The sequence below is a fragment of the Poromitra crassiceps genome, assembly GCF_964638095.1.
Source record: "Poromitra crassiceps genome assembly, chromosome: 8".
NCBI lineage: Eukaryota > Metazoa > Chordata > Actinopteri > Beryciformes > Melamphaidae > Poromitra > Poromitra crassiceps.
The window spans coordinates 1,681,813-1,701,116 of NC_139629.1; the positions used below are offsets into that span (position 1 = coordinate 1,681,813).

The window sequence follows — 19,304 nt, forward strand, 5'->3', positions numbered from 1 at the left end:
CTCTTAGTGACAGGCTTGTCAGATGCTCTTCAGAGAGATTTAGGAAGTCCTTCCTTCCTGCTGCAGCGGTGAAGTTTTTTAATGTACATTGTCGTTGATTGTTGCTGATGATCTGGCTGTTGTTAACATTGTTGATATACCGAGGTCTGTTGTAAATGTTTATGTATAGCCTTGATGTTATATGGGGGCTGTGCTCTCCCTTTATTCTGTACTGCTTGAGATATGTAATTGTCTATAGCACTTCTTTTTTCTTTTTTTTATGTTTTTCCCAATTTTTTATCCCATTTTCATCCCCCATTAGTGCTAATTTAATTTATTTATCCTGGTTGCTGCTCCACCCTCTGCCGATCTGGGGAGAGCCGAAACTGGCTCCATGCTTCCTCCGAGACATGGGCAGTAGCCAGCCGCTTCTTTTCACCTGACAGGGGAAGCTTCACCGGTAGGACATAGCACGTGGGAGGTTCACGCTATTCCAACGAGTTCCCCTCCCTCCGAACAGGCGCCCCTAACGACCAGAGGAGGCACCACTTCAGCAACCAGGGTATTGCATGTTTTCATGTGGGGTTCCTATATGAAGGAAACCCCCAGGGGGCACGGGGAGAACATGCAAACTCCACACAGAAAGGCCCCTTTGACGACACCACCCGGGCGGTGGGCACTCGAGGACATGCGGACGGGCACGCATTCCTTCAGCGCTCACAGCGTCCCAGGTGGGAATCGAACCCAGGACCTTCTAGCTGTGAGGCGACAGCGCTTCCCACTGCACCACCATGCCCCCCGTGTATAGCACTTCTATTGCCTGTTATCTGTCCTATGGTGGCCCTCAGGTTTACGTTTTTATGGACGTTTGGATGATTTTTAGCCATATTTAGATGAATATCTCATTTTAAATTAACATTAGGATTATACTGTAGTGATGTAATTATTCAGTATTTTTCCTTTTCTCACTCACTTGGTGACCTGCTCTCCCTTTAGGTCATTTTATAATTACACTACAACAGACAGCAACACAGGCAGAAACACTGAACTTATTATTATTATTATTATTATCACTTCGAAACACAGTGCAAAACTTGTCATCTCAACACAAAAATAAAATAACAATAACCGTATACGATTATAGCAGCAGCCAATGACAGTGAGTGCAGTACAGAGTCCAGGTCTGTCTGTCTCTCAGGTGTAATAATCCCACAACGATCCTTTAACAAGCATCACAGGCTGTGTAAACAGTGTAAAGTGGGCTCTAAGCGTCAGGGGCAGTTGCCCCCTCAGATTTAAAAAAGAAAAAGAAAAAAAAAGTTTTTTTTTTTAGGGGGACCAAATTTTAAAGGGGACAAAATGTCCCCATGTCCCCCTTGTTCCGGCGCCAGTGCATGTGACTGGACAATAAAGATGTCTAATTTAGAAAAGGCCTCAAGGTTCACTCACATGACTAAGACTTGTGTCCCTAATCTCAAAATTCTTACAGCAACTTGGGGTCTGGGGACCCCCAGGAGTCCTTGAGGGGGTTTCAGAGGGTCTCTAGCAAAATGGAATACCGTAGTTTGTCACTGTTGTTTCGTTTGAACAGAACAGTGAGAGATTGATTTAGGAAGGACTGTTGCAATGACAGGTTTCACTCTCCCTACTGTTATTTCCCTAGCCAGCCCATCCTGATCACGTGACCTCGTGAGGTGGTCATGTGACAGTTTGTGCTAAATTAATTGTGCTCAAATTGACATACTGATGATGGGAAACCTCTGACCACATGTGCTGTGTATTACTGGTTCACTGTATCGACATTTTGCGTTGTACCGACTCGGCGTTACCTGCTTTGGTGATTTCTCATCGTTAGGTAAGCGGAGAGTCATCTTCAACACCCCTTGATCCAAATTGATCGCATGCTTTTCTTTCCCCAAAACTCTTTCTCGGTCTGTAGAAAGAAAGAAAGAGGGACAGACAGACAGACAGAGACACACACACACACACACACACACACACACACACACACACACACACACACGTCAACCATTTCCGGCAAAAATAATTCTGAAAGAGGGAGCCTAATGTTAAAAGTTGTCATCTTGCTGTGTGGCCTGACTCACCCTCCTCTGTTTTGAAGCGCAGCACCGCCGCCCCGCTGCGCTCCTCATACTCAACTCGACAGTCGCCTGAGCCGTTTGATTTCTTACTTTGGAAATATTTCACCAACTTGTTTTTCAGTTTGGGGATCTTGTGTTCACCGAGCTCGACGAGCAAGGCGTGGGGATACGCGTCGTCCTCCATCGCTGCCCCGAGCCAACTCGCTTCGCTGCTGCCGTGGTGAGACCAGAGAGGAGTCTGTCACTTTCACTTTTGTTTCTGCTGAAACGCTGTGACCGCTGGGAAGCCACACAGTTGAGTTTCTGTCTGAGAGCAGCGAGGTAACGCTAACGTTACGCAGACTGGTCGGTGGTGACTGTTGAAGCCGAAAGTAGGGCAAACTTAAGTTATTACTGTAGTTTACTACTAGTTTACTACTTGGCAAATCTCCTTCACAGGGGGCGTGGCGTGCATTCTCCTTTCACTTCACTGGCCGGGTGGTGGTGGGTCCGGTGAGTACATGTCTCGTTTTTCTGCAAAGTCACTATATTTATTTAAAATGTATGGTCTGTCTTGCTGAAGATCAGGGTTGAAATATAATACACGGTTTAGTTTAACAGTAGCCTAATCATCGCACTAACGCTGCACATAGGCTACAAGTAACACCTTTTCCCCCCTTGTCACTCCATTAGCCTACATCATGCGTCAGCAGCTCTCCCTAAACACTCGTTGTACAAACCAAGTCACTGCAAATACAAAGAGAAAAGTTGACTGCACGACTTGTTTGTATTCTAAATCATCTATAATTAGCCTATCAATTTGACCAAGCTATGGAAATGGACAACATAATTAAAATTAAGCTTCACAACAGTGAAAGAAACAAGATTACCTTGCTCGTTTAATGTTGTCTATGCCTCCCTCTACTGAAGTAAATGTAGAATAGCACTCATTTGGTACATTTTGTCAGCCAGCCAGAGATCAGTGTGAACATGAACAACTTTCTCCCCAATGAAGAAACCGCGGAAAACAAGGGGATAGTGCAAGATATTCACATTAGCCGCTTTTACACCGGCCTTGAAAGCGGTAAATGTTACGGAATATGTAATCCGCGTCTCCGATGTGATGAAAGCGGAGTCGTGGATAATAGACCCTTCTCACGGGGGCCGTTTTGTGTCGAAAAGGCAGAATAAACACAGGTGCAAGCAAAACACTAAATTAGGGTTTCCAAATTCCAATCATGGAAGTTGGAAAACCTCATTAGTGTTTTGCTTGCACCTGTGTTTACCCTGGCTTTACTGTGATTTTTAGATATTGAATGAATTTTAATATTTAATATGTATTGTGCACTGCAATTCAGTTTGCTCATTTTAAACTGCCAGAGTGCATTTTGATGACACATGTATTTAAATGTGTAAATAAAGGACATATATATACAAAATGGCCCCCGTGAGAAGGGTTATTGTGTTACACCTTTCGTTCGGCCAGTGGAGGTAGTCATAGCGCCGGATCAGCCGACATCCCGCCTCCACCTGAAAGCGTAGGAGCGGCGACACGGAACGGTGCGAATGGTCAGCTCGCTGACGAAGGCTACGTGCTGAAACGCGTACGCTGTGCTTTGAAACAGGAATAAAAACCCTCAAAAGGACATCTTTGAGTGCTGGCTCCTTCTCTACTGCTCTATAGAAACTCTTGTGCCGTGCACCTAAAACTTTTTTTATCCGGTGAGTGTGCGGGCTGATAGCTCACCAGCTATATCTGCTTTGAACAGCTCATTTATAAAAAAAAATGACAGGGAAACCACCTCACATAGCAAGAAAGGCATTAAGTAAAAAAAAAAAAAAGTAGCCTATACAATCATGACTGCAACAGGGGCGCCAGGAGGAATGCTCCGTGCCTACACTATGAGTAAGTAGGTTAGGCTATTTATGCTCAAACGATGTTGACATTAGTAGGCAAAATAGCCTGTTGTGCATTCCCTTACAAAAACTACTAACGTTATAGTATCCTACTATTCCCCGACGACGAGTAACATTATGCAGACTGCAGCTGTTTGACAAGCGGGCATCCGCTTTCCTAACGGACGCTAATTAGGCTACTTCATGGGAATAATTTGCTTTACAAAAAACTGGAACCAAAAGATAAGAATTAGCCTTATATAATACATGATGGTGCCTCTGTGATCCATAAGGTCGATCAGATGAATATTGAAAGCCTTGTTACCATGCTACATGTGGAGAACACTTTCTGCTGTTGTGGGCATATTAAGGTGAGCTCTCATGCGTACATCGGCAATGTTTGGTTGTTGATTCGTTCATCATACTAGGCCTACTGGCCTAGGCTACACTAACCTATGAAAATATTCATTTAGGCTACTAGGAGGAGCTGGGTGGAAATGCCTCCCCTCGCCTCATTTCAATCCGGGAGGGGTGGCTGTCACCTGAAAGCACACCCCCGGGGCGGAAATATGGTGGGGCTACTTGGCTCTGTGTGAAAATTTCTGTGGCAAGGCTGCCGGCGTTGCAGGCCATCTGAATGGCAATATTGCGCGATCTCTGTGTGAAAGTGGCTAAGCTTTTCAGATCGCCACACCCCCATTTCAAACATGTATTTCATAGACAGTTTCTTACTGCCCCCACATGGTCAAGACTGGGAGTGTCTGCCGTGATTGATTTTATAGTCATTTTATTCTACAGCAGTGTGAATGAATTTGTGTATAAAATCTTAAACACAGTGGCCCAAGAGGACTCTAAAAGATAAGGCTAAGTCATCCCTCGAGTCATAGCGTTCAAATTTTTCATTGCGGCAAGACTTTAATGAGGCAGATTAAAGAAAAATCATTCACTTCTGGAAAGAAGCACCAAAATTGGCACAAATTCTCCTTGTGGATTGTTATTTTGATAAAAAGCTATTAGCGATGCAAAAAAAAGATATAATATGGTCTCAGTCACAGTCAGAGTCACAGTATACCCTCTGAAAAAAGGTAGACTACACCACTGGCTACATCCAGACTGAGCCATCCGTTCAGATAAAGTTGGTCCACAAACTCCACGTAACATAACTCCATCGCGCTGGTTTGTTTAATAATCCTTTGAAAACGGGTGTGATTTATCCAGACTCAATGAAGAAAACGTTTTCTAAATGAAAATATGCCCCAGTAAAGGGATGTATTGCAGGCAACTTTGAGTGTCGAGTCTCAATTGGCATGCGCAATGCATTCTGGGTGTTGTAGTGTGATTCCCCTTAAGAGTGACATGGGGGAAACTACAGCTGTTTTCTCTGGTCAAAGGGCTCCAATTAAAACATAATAATTGCATATTTCTACCACATAGGTGGCCTAGGTTTAATAAATCATCATATTCACTGTGGTGAAATAGGCCTTCTCAGGAATTTTACAAAATAACTGTTGAATCTATTCAAATCTTTTCATGATCATGTCTTTATTTTTTTGCACCAAATTATGGAGATTAGTATCGATAAGAGTATCGATAAGTATCGGTATCGATAACCAGTACTGATACCGGAACCGGTATCGATAAAATCCAAACGATACCCATAACGTCGGTGACGCTCACCGACGCCAAACCCAACCACTTTTTTGCCAATATTCTATCAAAGTTCTGTTTCAACTGCTGCTACAATTGGTCACGTGCTGTTTCCACCCGGTTTAATGGCTGAAACCACAAGTCAAACTTCTTATCTTTCTGGAGACATCTTGTTTTAATCATTCGCTATAGCTGTTTCCTTACCAGAGTCTGGGAAGTGACGTTATTGCTGGTGAAAAAGCTGCCAGCTGAAATCCCCAAATGCGACCAGTCCTCTCTGAACGTCTATGCTGCTAGCTAGTTTTGGGGTAGCCTGGGTTAGTTTTGCAGGGCCTTCATGGTATATTCTTCTTCTGTGGTACCGTCGCCCAAGCAGCTCACTGCTACTTTCTCTTATCAAAGGCATTTTCATAAGGTATTTGGACCTTTTATCATGCACATTTTAATATGAAGCTTATGATAACTTATCTTATGATATCTGCAAATAAAAGCGACTTGCGACAGCTGACAATTAACCTCTTGAATAGCTCGCAAAGAAGGAGGAAGTATGGTCTTTGGACCGACTACAAGTGGTCCAGAATGCTGCTGCGAGGCTGTTGACCAAGTCCACTGGCTGCCCATCAAATTTAGGATCCAGTTTAAAGTTCTTATTTTCACTTTTAGAGCCCTGCATGGTCAGGCACCTGCCTATATCAGCGATCTATTACTTCCTTACTCCACCAGCAGGTCACTTAGGTCTTCGGATCAGGGCCTACTAGCTGTTCCTCGCTCGAGGCTTAAAACTAAAGGTGACAGATCTTTCCAGTCTGTTGCTCCCAATCTGTGGAACGCTCTTCCACTAGCCTTAAGATGTGCTGCCTCCATCGACATTTTTAAAAAGCAGCTAAAAACGCATCTTTTCAGTTTGGCTTTTGCTTAGCCTCTTGTTTATCACTGTGTATTACCTGTGTTGCATGTGTGTTTCTGTATGATTCATTGTTGTATGATTCATTGTTGTATGATTCATTGCGGATTCATTGTATTTGATGATGTGAACTGTGAAGCACTTTGTGAGCTTGCTCTGTGAATGGTGCTATATAAATACATTTTACTTACCGTACTTACAATTAGAAAATGAACGATCTATTACCTTGGTGCAGCATGCTCACTGCTCAGCCTGCTGTGTTTGCTGTCTGTCACATTGGGAGATAGCAGCTCGCGTTCCCCTGTTGCTCAGTTTGTAATCCACTAGTGCAGTGCCCATTAACTCACTGTGTAGAAGAACTTTGTGCGGTTACACAAACTCTACCGGTCCTACTTATTGCCTCTGCAGGGAAGGATTTATGACATCACTGATGATGTCACAATGTCTATGACATCATCAGTGACATAAATCACTGATGATGCCATCGGTGATGTCACTCGTGTGTGTGTGTGTGTGTGTGTGTGTGTGTGTGTGTGTGTGAGATGTCATTGTGATGTCACCAGTGATGTCACTTGAGCAATTGTGATATCGTCAGTGAGTGATGTCATCAGTTAGGTCATCAGCGATGAGTGAGTGGGGATACAGGGAGGTAAGTTCATCACTCACCCACCTGCTCGGTCATGCACGGATCTCAAAATAGGCGAAGAACTGTCTTGTCTGTCTCTCTTGTCATTCTGACACTAAAATGGCCTTCTTCAGACAGACAGAGGGCATCCGTTGGCCCTCCCTCTGGCCAGGACGCCCTGAGATCCCTAAGCCCTTGTTCACACAGGACGCCGAACGTAGCAGAGCTGAAGCTTGAGGCAGGCACAAGCTGAACTGATGCCTCACCGTTCACACAGGAAGCGGTCCGTGTATTTGGCATTATCCGTTATCCAATTTAATTTGATGTACTTGCATGCTGTAGCATGTATACTGAAACCTACAATCCTGGCTCCGTCTGGCCAGTGACACTTAGGAATAGACTAGGTGACAACCAAGTATAGTTTGGTGACAAGCTGGAGAGACAGTTGATGGTCGGAGAGACGGCATCCGTTACGGGATGGGTTTTAGCACCCCAGCCTGGCTCTCTCGTGAGGGAGAAATCTACAAACGCTACGGATCAGCCTCCTGAAAATCTGCGTAAACATCGGCGCGGCCTGGGGTCCTTCAGGCTAGAGCGAGGTGCTCGGCGCAGGTGAATGACGTGCAGCGCACAGGCCTCCTTGAGGGATCCTCCCTGCCCATGGTACGGCATGGTAGGATTGCCTTTTTCCGCAGGAGGTTCTGGTGAGACGAAGGAGGTGCCCGGCCTGGAATCACCCCACAGGGCATTAGACCTCCATGCACCGAAGGTCTTTCAATACTGCGGTGTAGCACTAAACTCTATTGCAGCAGATTGGGCGTGATCAACCCTTCCGTGGGCAACGTTGCAGACAGAGTAGGAAGGCTGATCCGTGAGCGGCTGCTTCTGGGACGCGGGTCGGGGTCGTAATCGGCCTCGGCTGGGTCTACTGGGCGAGGGTGTATGATGTTGACAGACCCGAAACACCCCACGACCCCAGTCAACATCACTGATGACGCGTCCCAGCGCATGCTGTAGCATGTATACTGAAACCAAAACGTAAATGGAAATTGGGAATTAAAATACCCGTGTGGAAAACTCCTTTCTCAATTTTGTGTTCATTTCTTCTCTGTGACCAGGAAGCGATATTTTGGCAAAGGCATGACCCGCCCATCTCTGCCTCTGATTGGCCTAAGTGTCAAACGTTGTTCATTTAATCACATTCGCTTTGCTTTCCTGCAATTGCAAGTTCAACTAGGCTATATGAATATGATCTCATAACTTCTGATTATGCTGCCATTTCATGCTTGTTGATTTAATAGCCTAGTTGTTTTGCATTGGCTGACATCATGGTTATGAACAAATTCTTAGATGATCCACAGTAACTTTATAGCCTCAGCAACAACTAACTGTACTCATTACTGGGGGGGGGGGGGGGTTAGGGGTTTAGGGGGTTTATGCATATGTGACCTCACCTCACCATGTAATCCTAGCGTGACGAGCACAAGTGTAATCCCAGCGTGACGACACGCTGCCTCGCACCACGCGCATTCCTAGTGACCTCACCTCACTGATGACATCACAAGGTCACCGTTGATCTCACACCAATTACATCACTGATGACATCATCACCGATGACCTCACAATTGCTCGAGTGACACTGCCTGTCCAGGCCCAGACATATAGTACATTGATGCCCGCGTGCAGTTTCAGATCTGCACCATGTAATCCTAGTGTGACGAGCACAAGTGTAATCCCAGCGTGACGTCCGCGTGACGCACTTGCCTATATGATGCCGATAATGTCGTCAGTGCCGAGGCTATGACGTAGCAGTATTTATAGCCATGCTCTGTGGGTCATCGTCCTCCTTCCCTGATCTTCTGGCCGCGGTACCCAAGCTGATCGCATCCCATTCTCTGAAAGCTGTGTTTCGACCCACCCACCTCCCCAGGCCATCACCAATGTCTTGACTCCCGAAGAATCCCCTACGGGGGGGGATTCTCTATTCTAGTCTGAGCAGATGCCCTCTCTCACCGCAAGAGGAGAGGCATCTTAGCGCGGAGTCATTACGCCTTAATAGAAAAGTATGAATGTACTAGTTGCAAGTAGCCCCCTGTTTTTTTAATTCCCCAATACATGTACAATTAGCCTATGTAAAATTCCTGTCTTGTACCATGAAATAATGGTTCAAAACATTTTGATGTTGGTGAAAATGAATAGCGATGAATTGCTCCCCGACCTCCAAAGTCAGCATCATCATCAGGAATTGCTCCTCCTCTGTCCCTTTGCTGCATGTTCTGCACGACATGTTGCACATAATTAAACAAAATAAACAATTTAACTGCAACATTACTAACATTTTCGCTGCATCTGGACATTGAATGAAACAATGCGCTATGCTCATTTGAGATGGCTATGGCTCGTTTGGAAAGCAGGCTTATTGGCTCATTTTAACACACATTTCAGGAAAATTGCTCTTCACGACGTCAATAGAGGAATGGCCTTTGTGCCCTGCTGGCATGTGGCCTTGTGCCATAAAAAAAGATTGTGACGCTGAAGGCCAGATCGGTAAAATGATGAAATTGCCACCCTGCTGTGTAGGCCTGCATATTGATGATGCATTTACTGACACACAATCTCTCTCCCTAGATCGAAATTGGGTTATCTGTGGGAGTCATGGCCAGCAAACTAGATGTTCCTCTTCATGGAGCCTCAGTTAACATTGTGAGACGGTGTGGACCTGCTCTGCAAGATGTCCTTCAAAGCAAATTCGGGTGTTCGGTCAAAATCCATGGTGTGGATTTTGACAGAGATCCAAGCTCAGGACACTGGAGTAGACCAACTGTTGTCCCAGAAAGGAGGCTTTCTGCTGAGCTGCAGAATGGCGTGAAGGTGTCTGTGTGGAAGGCTGATCTCACCAACTTCACAGCGGATGCTGTTGTTAATGCCGCTAATGATCGGCTGGAGCATTACGGCGGCCTTGCCCTAGCACTGTCCAATGCTGGTGGCCCAGAGATCCAGAGAGAGAGTCAGGAATACATCAAGAGGCATGGTGCCTTGAACACAGGAGAAGCAGTTGTCACAAATGCTGGGAAGCTACCATGCAAGAAGATCATCCATGCTGTGGGCCCAAGAGTACCAGGAAATCCAACTGCAGCCATTGTTGAGCAGGCTGAACCACGGCTGGCAGAAGCCGTGCGGAGCATCCTTTTCTTAGTTGAGAAACACGATCTGCAGTCTGTCGCCATTCCTGCTTTGAGCTCTGGACTGTTCAACTTCCCCCTCCCGCGATGTGCGGACATCATAGTGACAACCCTGAAACACCACTATGACCGGAAAAAACCAGGTAGTCTTCCCGGCGAGATCTTCCTGGTGAACCATGATGAGCCTTCTGTCTCTGAAATGGAGAGAGCCTGCCGTCAGATGCTAGCAAACACACACATGTCATACAGCCAGGCAGCAGGGGGCCATGGGAGAGGTGCTGCGGCTGACATGTCATACAGCCAGGCAGCAGGGGGCCATGGGAGAGGTGCTGCGGCTGCCAAAAACCCAGAAACCTCTGTCCAGATTGGGAAAGTCCATCTCATACTGAAGAAGGGTAAAATTGAAGAACAGCAGGTGAGAATATTGAATGTTCATTTGTTGAATTACTTATTATTAACTATCCCTGTATGCTATGCTGATCTCTGGTGAAATGTGAACTTGAATCTCAGAGGGTTATACAAATTCCTAATTATCCTGTGTGTAATATTGTGCCTGACTTCTCCAAATTCATGTAAATATCCCAGTGGCCATATATTTATTCTTGTCAAGCTGAAATGAAAAATGGCTTTTTAGCTATTTTAATTTAGATCACATCCCTATTTATTTAACAATGTATGCCAAAAAATTAACAACAATTCTCAACATTTCACATCAAAAGTCAACCATGTTGTCTTCATTCATAACGAAATCTACAATTTTGCTTATGTCAGCTAGTACTATACATTTTCAACCAATACTATCATGACATGACAGCTGTCAATCAATCTTCATGGCTGGAAGAAAATTCCAAGCAGGCAACATGGCTGCCTACATGGGCAGACTTTGCTAGCCCATACTTTGCCAATAAGCATGTAACATAAAATAAATACAGGAATATCACTACCGCGGCTCGTGGCACGCTTCAAGTCCGCCAGGCGGTTCTCTCCCTCGGCTTGGAAACGGCTGTCCGTCCGGGGGGGAACCGCCGGCCCGGTTCTCTGCTCTGGGGTTGGGTGCAGTGAACCAGCCAGTGAGCACACAGTCCACGGTATTTATTGTAGTTATTGAAACGTGACCGGTAGGTTTCAGATTTGTCGGGTAAAATAAATGATTTAGCGGACTGCTTTCTCCCGCTGCTCAGAGGCACTGAAGGCAGGGCACTCGTCTCGCCTCGCATTCAGTCCCTCATCTGACCCGCCCACTTTTCACCGGTCAAATCAAACTCCTCCACACGCTATGTCCCGCCCCTCTACCCTGTTTCACTTGGAAATATGTCACAATAAGTAGTCATATATACTGTGCAGATGACGTTTCAGCTCGACTTTAAAGGCTGTTCGCCCATCATCCCCTGACTGCTGTACAAAACCAATCCAGTTGACGATGTTATCACCAAGCCTCACCAAAAGTCTAGGAAAACACTTTATAAAGTAGAAGGCGCTTCTCACAAACTATCCATTTTTGCTTTTTCATAAGCCATCTCTGTTTTTATCTCCTTTCAGACGGATGTCATCGTGAACACCACATCATCAAACTTTAACTTGTCATCTGGTGAAATCTCCAATGCTTTACTCAAGAAAGCTGGCTACAAGATTCAAATTGAAATGGATCGACATAGCAGATCTCATGTCACTGGGCAAACACACATGCCTGTTATTCCCTCACAAGCATATGATCTGAAGTGTAAACGGGTGTATCACACTGTTTGTCCTCCAGGAGGGGACAAAGCAGCGCAGGAGGTGCAGTATGAGCTACTCGCAGGCGTTTTCAAAGTGGGAGGCGGGCCTCGTATGGAACTGAAAAAAATATTCCATTAGTTATCAAAAGGAGATCACACAGAATAGCTTAAATGTGTGTGATTTTGTTAGAGATAGTTCAGAGATGCAGTAGTTTGGGGGAATTTGACTGTTTTTCCTACTTTCCCAGAGTCAGAAACTAATAAATGCCTTCTGACTTCTGACAATACCGCTAATACATGCAGGCTATTTTGGCTCAATTGTTGAGTGGCAATGGGATCAAATAACAAAGTCATGATGGGGAGGGTTAGGTGAGGGGAGGCCCACAGTCTCACACTTTGAAAACCACTGAGCTAATGTATTCCTTCAATGATGAGGGGCATTTAAAAGGGGGGGGGGGGGGGGGGGGATCTTCTGAAAGATTATGTAGAGTAAAACAAACTTGCATTTGTCATCTCAATAATTTTCACTGGGTCTTACTATTAGTTAATATGTTTGAATGTGTCTTGTTAATGTTGTCACCCAGAGAATTATTATACTATGTATACTATTAGTGTTATACTATGTAGTGTTGAATACAGCTTGCCGCAAAGATGACAAATAATAATAATAATAATTGTGTAACATAAACATTGATACTTTTGGGAAAATACTGTTTTAAGTAGGTAAATTGCATTATATACTTGTGATGATGTACCATAAGAGTTTTTCAGAAATTTAAAACAAAAAGCATTACATCCAAATGACCTATGTATCTACAGTACTCTATCTGTTCATTCATTTCAGATTCTTTACAGAATAATATTCAACTGCTTAACGATGGCAGTCTCAGATCGCTACACATCAGTGGCCTTTCCAGCCATCGGCACTGGCAACCTTCAGTTCAGTAAGAGAGATGCTGCCTGCATGATGACACGTGCAGCGGCTGACTTCGCCCACAAAGCCTCCGACAGGATGGACATCCACTTTGTCATCTATCCTCCTGACCACGACACATTCAAGGTTATGTCGCAAAAATCATGTTGTTGAACTGGTATTGCTGTACTGTCAATATCGGCCTGCAGTCTGAGGCAGTACAGAAGTGCCTCTACAGGAGTAATAAACAAAATTGTAATAGACTAGTAGATAAAGACTATATGTATCGCAGTACAAACTGTTCCATATCATATTTAACAATAAATAAGAGGTCATAAGCTAAGCAATTTAAAGAAGAGTAAGATTTGAGTAACAAAACACAAATACAATCAGAATCTGTAATGTATGGGTTTTAATGACTGATGTAAGCAATGCATTCATTATATCAACTGATAATTGCATAATTAATAGAGAGCCAAAGTTACGCCCACTTCCGTGTTAGGCATGCGCACCAAGAGATTTCATCCGCTATTTATTTTCCCATAGACATTTCGTGAAAGTTTTACTTAGTCAATGATTGTGATTGTGATTGTCAGTGATTCAGCTATACCGGTATTTAGAAACAGGAGAAACCATAGGACATTTCACTCGGACCAAAAACTTTTGTCTCAGTGAAATGTTCTATGGTGTCTCCTGATTTTTTTGTATTTTTTATTGTTGAATTAGCATTGTGAAACAGTGACATAAAGGACGAATAGTATTGACATAATGGACAGACATACAGACAATAACATGCCGCAGTTACAATAAAGTGTGTGTGATGATATGACGAGAGTCCGGGTCTCTCCTGATTCTAAATATAGCTCAATCGTTTGGCTTGACCAAGTAAATAAAAAGGTATACGCATTTTACGAAATGTATATGGGAAAATAAATGGCGGATGAAATCTCTTGGTGCGCATGCCTAACCCGGAAGTGGGCGTGACTTTGGCTCTCTATTGCGGATTGCGAAAAGAACAATATTAATGACGCTTTCTTTCTAGGCTTTTGAGGATCAAATGAGACATCTCCAGGATAGGGCATCTCATCCTGGCCCTTCACATGGTAACAACATCATATTTAATATACATAACACTAATACCCGAGAAGGCGTTCTTTACTGTGATGGTGATGGGAGTGCACGCACCATTGGAAATACTGAAGTACTCCCAGTAAAGAACGTCGTTCAAGGCATTATGGCTTTTATACAATGGTTACCAATGCATGTGTACAGCAGAGTGAAAAGTTATTATGGCTTTTATACAATGGTTACCAATGCATGTGTACAGCAGACTGAAGAGTTTGTTGACCAATCCTGTTGCTTTGCTGAAACTCATTTCGATAATGATCCTAAATTGCAGTAATGAATGTGGTCTTCTCTGTCTTCTCTATCAGGGTTTGAGCAGAATGAGGGCTTTCGTGGCAGCAGGGCTCCCAGTCGACAGATCAGTCTGAGCAGCCCTTCTGAAGAAAGGACACGCGAGGCTGAACGATGGCTCACTGACCTCTTCAATTCATCCGGCACCGTCATTGTCCCCAACAACTTCATCCAGTACTTTGGCGAGCAGGAATTTCAGCAGCTGTCCCGCCAAACTAAAAGGGGTCTTGTCATTAAGGAGTTTTTTCAGAAAGGTCATGCAGGCATAATGGTGAAAGGGGAATCGGTTGAAGATGCGGCGGTCGTCGGGGTGCGGGTGGAGGCCATGCTCTGCGAGGTCCAGAAGGAGTTTGTCAGAGAGGAAGAGAAGTCCATGACCATGTCAGATAGGAGTGTGTCCTATGAACGGAAGCCAGTTGACGACTATCCTTCAGACTTCTCAGGCAAACATATCTTCAGGGATCAAAAGCTGCAAGTAATCCGGGTAGGTTAAGTGCAAAAATAAAGGGCCCAAGTCCTTTCATCCTCTGATACACAAATAGAGCTACTACTGTATTCCAAAAGTAGATGCCTACATTTGAAACATCATCATCATACCTGCCAACATTAGGCTGTGAAAAAGAGGGAGATTTTCTGGGCTCTCAGCAAATGCATCCCCAGAATCGGGTCCTTGGAAGAAAATAAATCTGATCCTTGAGGCCTATCAAAATTCTGTCAGTGATGTGATCGTGTTCTATTGATTTATGCTGCCTTGTCAAAAAAATGATCATGCTACTCTATATGTAAAAGGGAGACTTATGGGTACCCATAAAACCCATTCTCATTCAGATTGATGTGAGAGGTCAAGGTAGCCCTTTGAGAGCGGCCATGCCAGTTTCTCCCTCGCCAAAATTTAGCTTAACTTTGGAGCGTCACCAAACAGTATTTTAGTACATAACTTCATATGGTTTCAAATATTATAACTAATTGAGCAACACTCAGTAACTAAACAGTTTCAAGGTGGACACATTACTTCCAAGTTAAGATGGAGGAAGCATTGCTTGAACTTATTTATTTTACAGTATTATACAATTGCTATTGTCCTAGGTCTGGTACACCACTGCTTGACCCTTGTTTATTATTGTTTTTGCATCTATGATGTGTTGTAGGTGGACAAAGTGGAGAACCAAGCACTGAAGGAGTTCTTTGAGCTCAAGAGAAAACAGATGGGTTTATCGGTTCCTTCTCAGAAAATGTATCAACGCATACCTGCACAGTTCTGCGACATGGTCAGCCATGTTGGATTCCAGAGAGAGTACACGCCACCCGATGGTATGTTATTGAATGCTGCTGAATATAATCTTAAGTTTAAGTAATGTTATTACATAAAGTACTTTTGATTTCAATTAGTCTTTTGTCAGGTAGTAATGAAATTCTCTGAACTTGATTAAACCCTGGGTGGAAATTGGGAGTACAATAAAGCAAAAAAGAAGATAATATAAAAGATACTATATATATATATATATATATATATATATATATACATACACACACCTAGATCTATATATATATATATATATATATATATATATAGAGAGAGAGAGAGAGAGAGACACACATATCTATATATATCTATATCTATATATACTGTATATATTTTGCGTTTTCCTCTACACAGACCAAAAGCATGGAGAGGGCATATATTTTGCTAACAGCGTGAAAACAGCCATGGAGGTGTGGAAGAAGTTGCCAGATGAGGAGTATCTATACTTTGTGGAGGCCGAGGTGCTGACAGGGAGCTCCGTCTCTGGTCACCCAGGCCTTATTGTGCCACCTGCTGTGGGCGACGACCCACTCGTTCGGTACGACAGTGTAAGTGGAGGGCCTGATATCTCTGTCATATTCAGTGGTTACCAAGCTCTGCCAAAGTACATTATCATCTGCAAAAAGCCCTGAACAGTGTTTCCTCTGTATTCACTTACCACCGGGGTGCTGCTGCTGCCACCACCAGCACAAGAGCACTGCCAACAAAATAACAGTATAATTTAGATTTACATGAATAACTACTTTATATTCCAAATGTTTGGAATTAATGCTTCTATTATATCTGAAGAAAAAATATTTTTTTAGCATTGCAAATTGCAACCATAACTGGGACCAAATCAGAATCAGATATGGAACCAAAACTTAAATGAGCCACCCCCCCCCCCCTCCCCCCAAAAGCACCACTTATGCATAAAATTACAGAGGAAATATCAGTAAACAAATGAAGTGAGTTGATGTAATGTTGTATTCTCTTGAAGTGAATGACTGATTTATTTATTTTGCTTTTTGAATACTTTAGAATCTAAAGTACTCAAAAAGCAAAAAAAATAAAATGCCCTGCCTTGCAATATTCCCACATTTTTCAAGGCAGGGCATTGTGCTTTGAATATTAGCATTTTTCACCTCAGCCATTTTGTATCTAAAAGGCAGGAAGTAACACAGGTGCAAGCAAAACATTAACGAGGGCCCCGCTACTGGAAGACCTAAATGGATATTTGCTTGACCCTTTGTTACTTCCTGCCTTTTAGACACAAAATTACTGCTGGTGAAAAAGGCTCATTGAGCAACTGATACAACTCGAACATTTGGTAATTTAAACAATATTGTGTTTTATACAAATAGATGCATGTCTGAGTGATTTGTTTTAGTGGCACCGCATGATATATGACCACTCTCCGGTAAAAATCTCCAAAATGATAAGCAATAAATGTAACCAATCTTTGTATACTGAATTATAAAACTGACTTGAGAAACACCACATGATGTAACACAATCCATATTACAACAGATATGAGGCTTTGGCTAAATGGTGGGACATACTGCATAACCACACTACTGATGATTGTCAAACTTTAATTGTGTAACAAAATGGAGAGTAATTACAGTAGTGGGATGGAGCATGTCAAGAAATAAAAATTAAACTGTGGTTATAGTTTGAACAATCGTGATGTTTTCCTCTGTTATAAGAATGTAGAACCGAATGACCTTGGAAGAATAGCTTAAAGGAATGGCTCACTCCATAGAAGTGCAACAATCTACAATCTATCTAACTGCACCATCACCATGATGTCAACAAGAGCTGTGTAACAAATGATATCAAGTTCCCCCTGCCTGCAACACCAGATCCAGAACACAGATAAATGGTGTGATGCAACACCAAATACTGAAAAATGCTCAGTGACATTTAAGTAGTGGATACAGCACAAACTACAGTCATACGCAGACCATGAGTTTCTTTCAAATATTTTCAATACTATGATACGTGAGTACCACAGGTATAACAGTTACCATGACTGTCCTATTCGTCACGTGCCACACTCCAATCTCATGACCCTTCCCTGCAGCAGCTCAATAACAAAACATGCTCAAGTATAGGGATTTAATAAAATTTAACATATACATTTTACAAACATGTAATAACAGCAAATAAAATATACAGTCTTAAGATTTAAAAAATGAACATACAAATCTATCAAATTCTAAGGCTGACAACACAGCTGACTGTCCATTGTTTATGGATAGTATCAGTGTCCTACTTCTCAGAATAATGTACACTACATATGAGTATGCAATTCTTTACTGTAGTTTTACCTCTTTTATCTCCAATGCCTCACTTTGTCAAATGTAAACAAACATTGCAGACACTCATCTATGTTGGAAATGTTGGAAAAATGATCAATGTCTGATTAGCAACTGTGCCTGTTACTTGTTGAATATGATTTGACTCTACAGCGACCACAAGAAAAATGATCTTTTCTCTGTTGATCTCTCCTTTACAAAAAAAAAAGTTAAATGTTTATGATTTGACAGCAGAACAGAAAGACACACATGTATATAAAGATGACAGTGATCCCTAATTGTGTTTGGAAACAAGGAAGTGATTAACTTTGGCTGTGTACGATTAATGCTGTTGCTAGGGCTGGGCAATGTATCGATATTATATTGATATGATATGGGACTAGATAGTCCTAGATTTTGGATTATGTAATATCGTGATATGGCATAAGTGTTGTCATTTCCCGGTAATTTTCGGAACTTATCAGACTGTTGTAGCTGTTCTATTATTTGCCTTTACCCATTTAGTCATTATATCCACATTACTGATGATTATTTATCCAAAATCTCATTGTGTCAATATTTTGTGAAGGCACCAATAGTCATCCCTACCTATTGTTACAATATCGATATTGAGGTATTTCGTAAAAAAATAAATACAAAATAATAATAATGATTTTGTCAATATCGCCCAGCCCTAGGTGTTGCTCTCATATCTGAATCTGATTGTCTATGAAACTGTTACAGCCGTTAGGTTGTAGACTATGCACACCAGGACATGTTTAGACACCACCTGTAGCAGCCTACAAAAAAGCAAGCATTATTGCAATATCAGCTGGCTGCATCAATCAAAGAAAAACATTTCATACATGTCAATTTGCTACAGTATTGTACCAAAGATCACTTCTGCCTCACCCAAACTGCTCGGCAACTGAACCTATATGAATCAACCTTTACATTATGGCTAATATTCCCTCCTAAAAATGGCCTTAGGGGAATTCAATATATTTCTCAGTTGGACCCTGATTCCAATAGTGTTTAGTAAAATGCTCATCCTGTCATTTATACCCTCTTATTGCTTGTTGTGTCTCTTGTTGTTTTTGCACTCATATGCCCTGTTATATTTGTACTATGTTGTAAACGGAGTCCACAGCACAAGAATTTCACACGTGATACTTGTACTACGGAGTAGGGATGTTCATCAATTGTCGAAAAATCGATAATTGATCGTTAAGGATTGGAATCGATCCTGTGGAATTTGGATCGATTTTGTTATTTAAAAAAAAAAAAAAATTGGACTAGGTTTGGGTGGAATTCGTTCCTCCTCGCCCCACTCAATTGCATAGCCGACTAACGTGAGGTGGAGC

At 42.8% G+C, this 19,304-nt stretch overlaps 2 protein-coding genes across 4 annotated transcripts in view; one reads left to right on the forward strand and one right to left on the reverse strand.

Moving 5' to 3' along the window:
* parp14rs1 (poly(ADP-ribose) polymerase family member 14-related sequence 1) overlaps positions 1–2,315 on the reverse strand; it is a 44,739-nt gene extending 42,424 nt beyond the window's left edge. For both annotated transcript variants that reach the window (XM_083642079.1, XM_083642078.1), the window contains exons 1-2: positions 2,085–2,315; positions 1,809–1,912 (exon numbers count right to left, since the gene is read on the reverse strand). In XM_083642079.1, coding sequence (XP_083498205.1) covers positions 1,809–1,912; positions 2,085–2,265 — 285 coding nt within the window. In that variant the 5' untranslated portion in view covers positions 2,266–2,315. The remainder of the gene's footprint in view (positions 1–1,808; positions 1,913–2,084) is intronic.
* Positions 1,724–18,486, forward strand: parp9 (poly(ADP-ribose) polymerase family member 9). Of its 2 annotated transcripts, none has more exons than XM_083642081.1 (8): positions 1,724–1,834; positions 9,761–10,729; positions 11,854–12,090; positions 12,874–13,089; positions 13,985–14,045; positions 14,376–14,842; positions 15,507–15,669; positions 16,016–18,486. In XM_083642081.1, the coding sequence occupies exons 2-8, from the start codon at positions 9,788–9,790 to the stop codon at positions 16,291–16,293; spliced, it is 2,364 nt and encodes a 787-aa protein (XP_083498207.1). In that variant the 5' UTR covers positions 1,724–1,834; positions 9,761–9,787; the 3' UTR covers positions 16,294–18,486. The 2 variants fall into 2 exon arrangements, with proteins under 2 accessions (XP_083498207.1, XP_083498206.1); XM_083642080.1 differs by lacking the exon at positions 1,724–1,834 and adding an exon at positions 2,456–2,573.
* Positions 18,487–19,304: the final 818 nt, after the last annotated feature.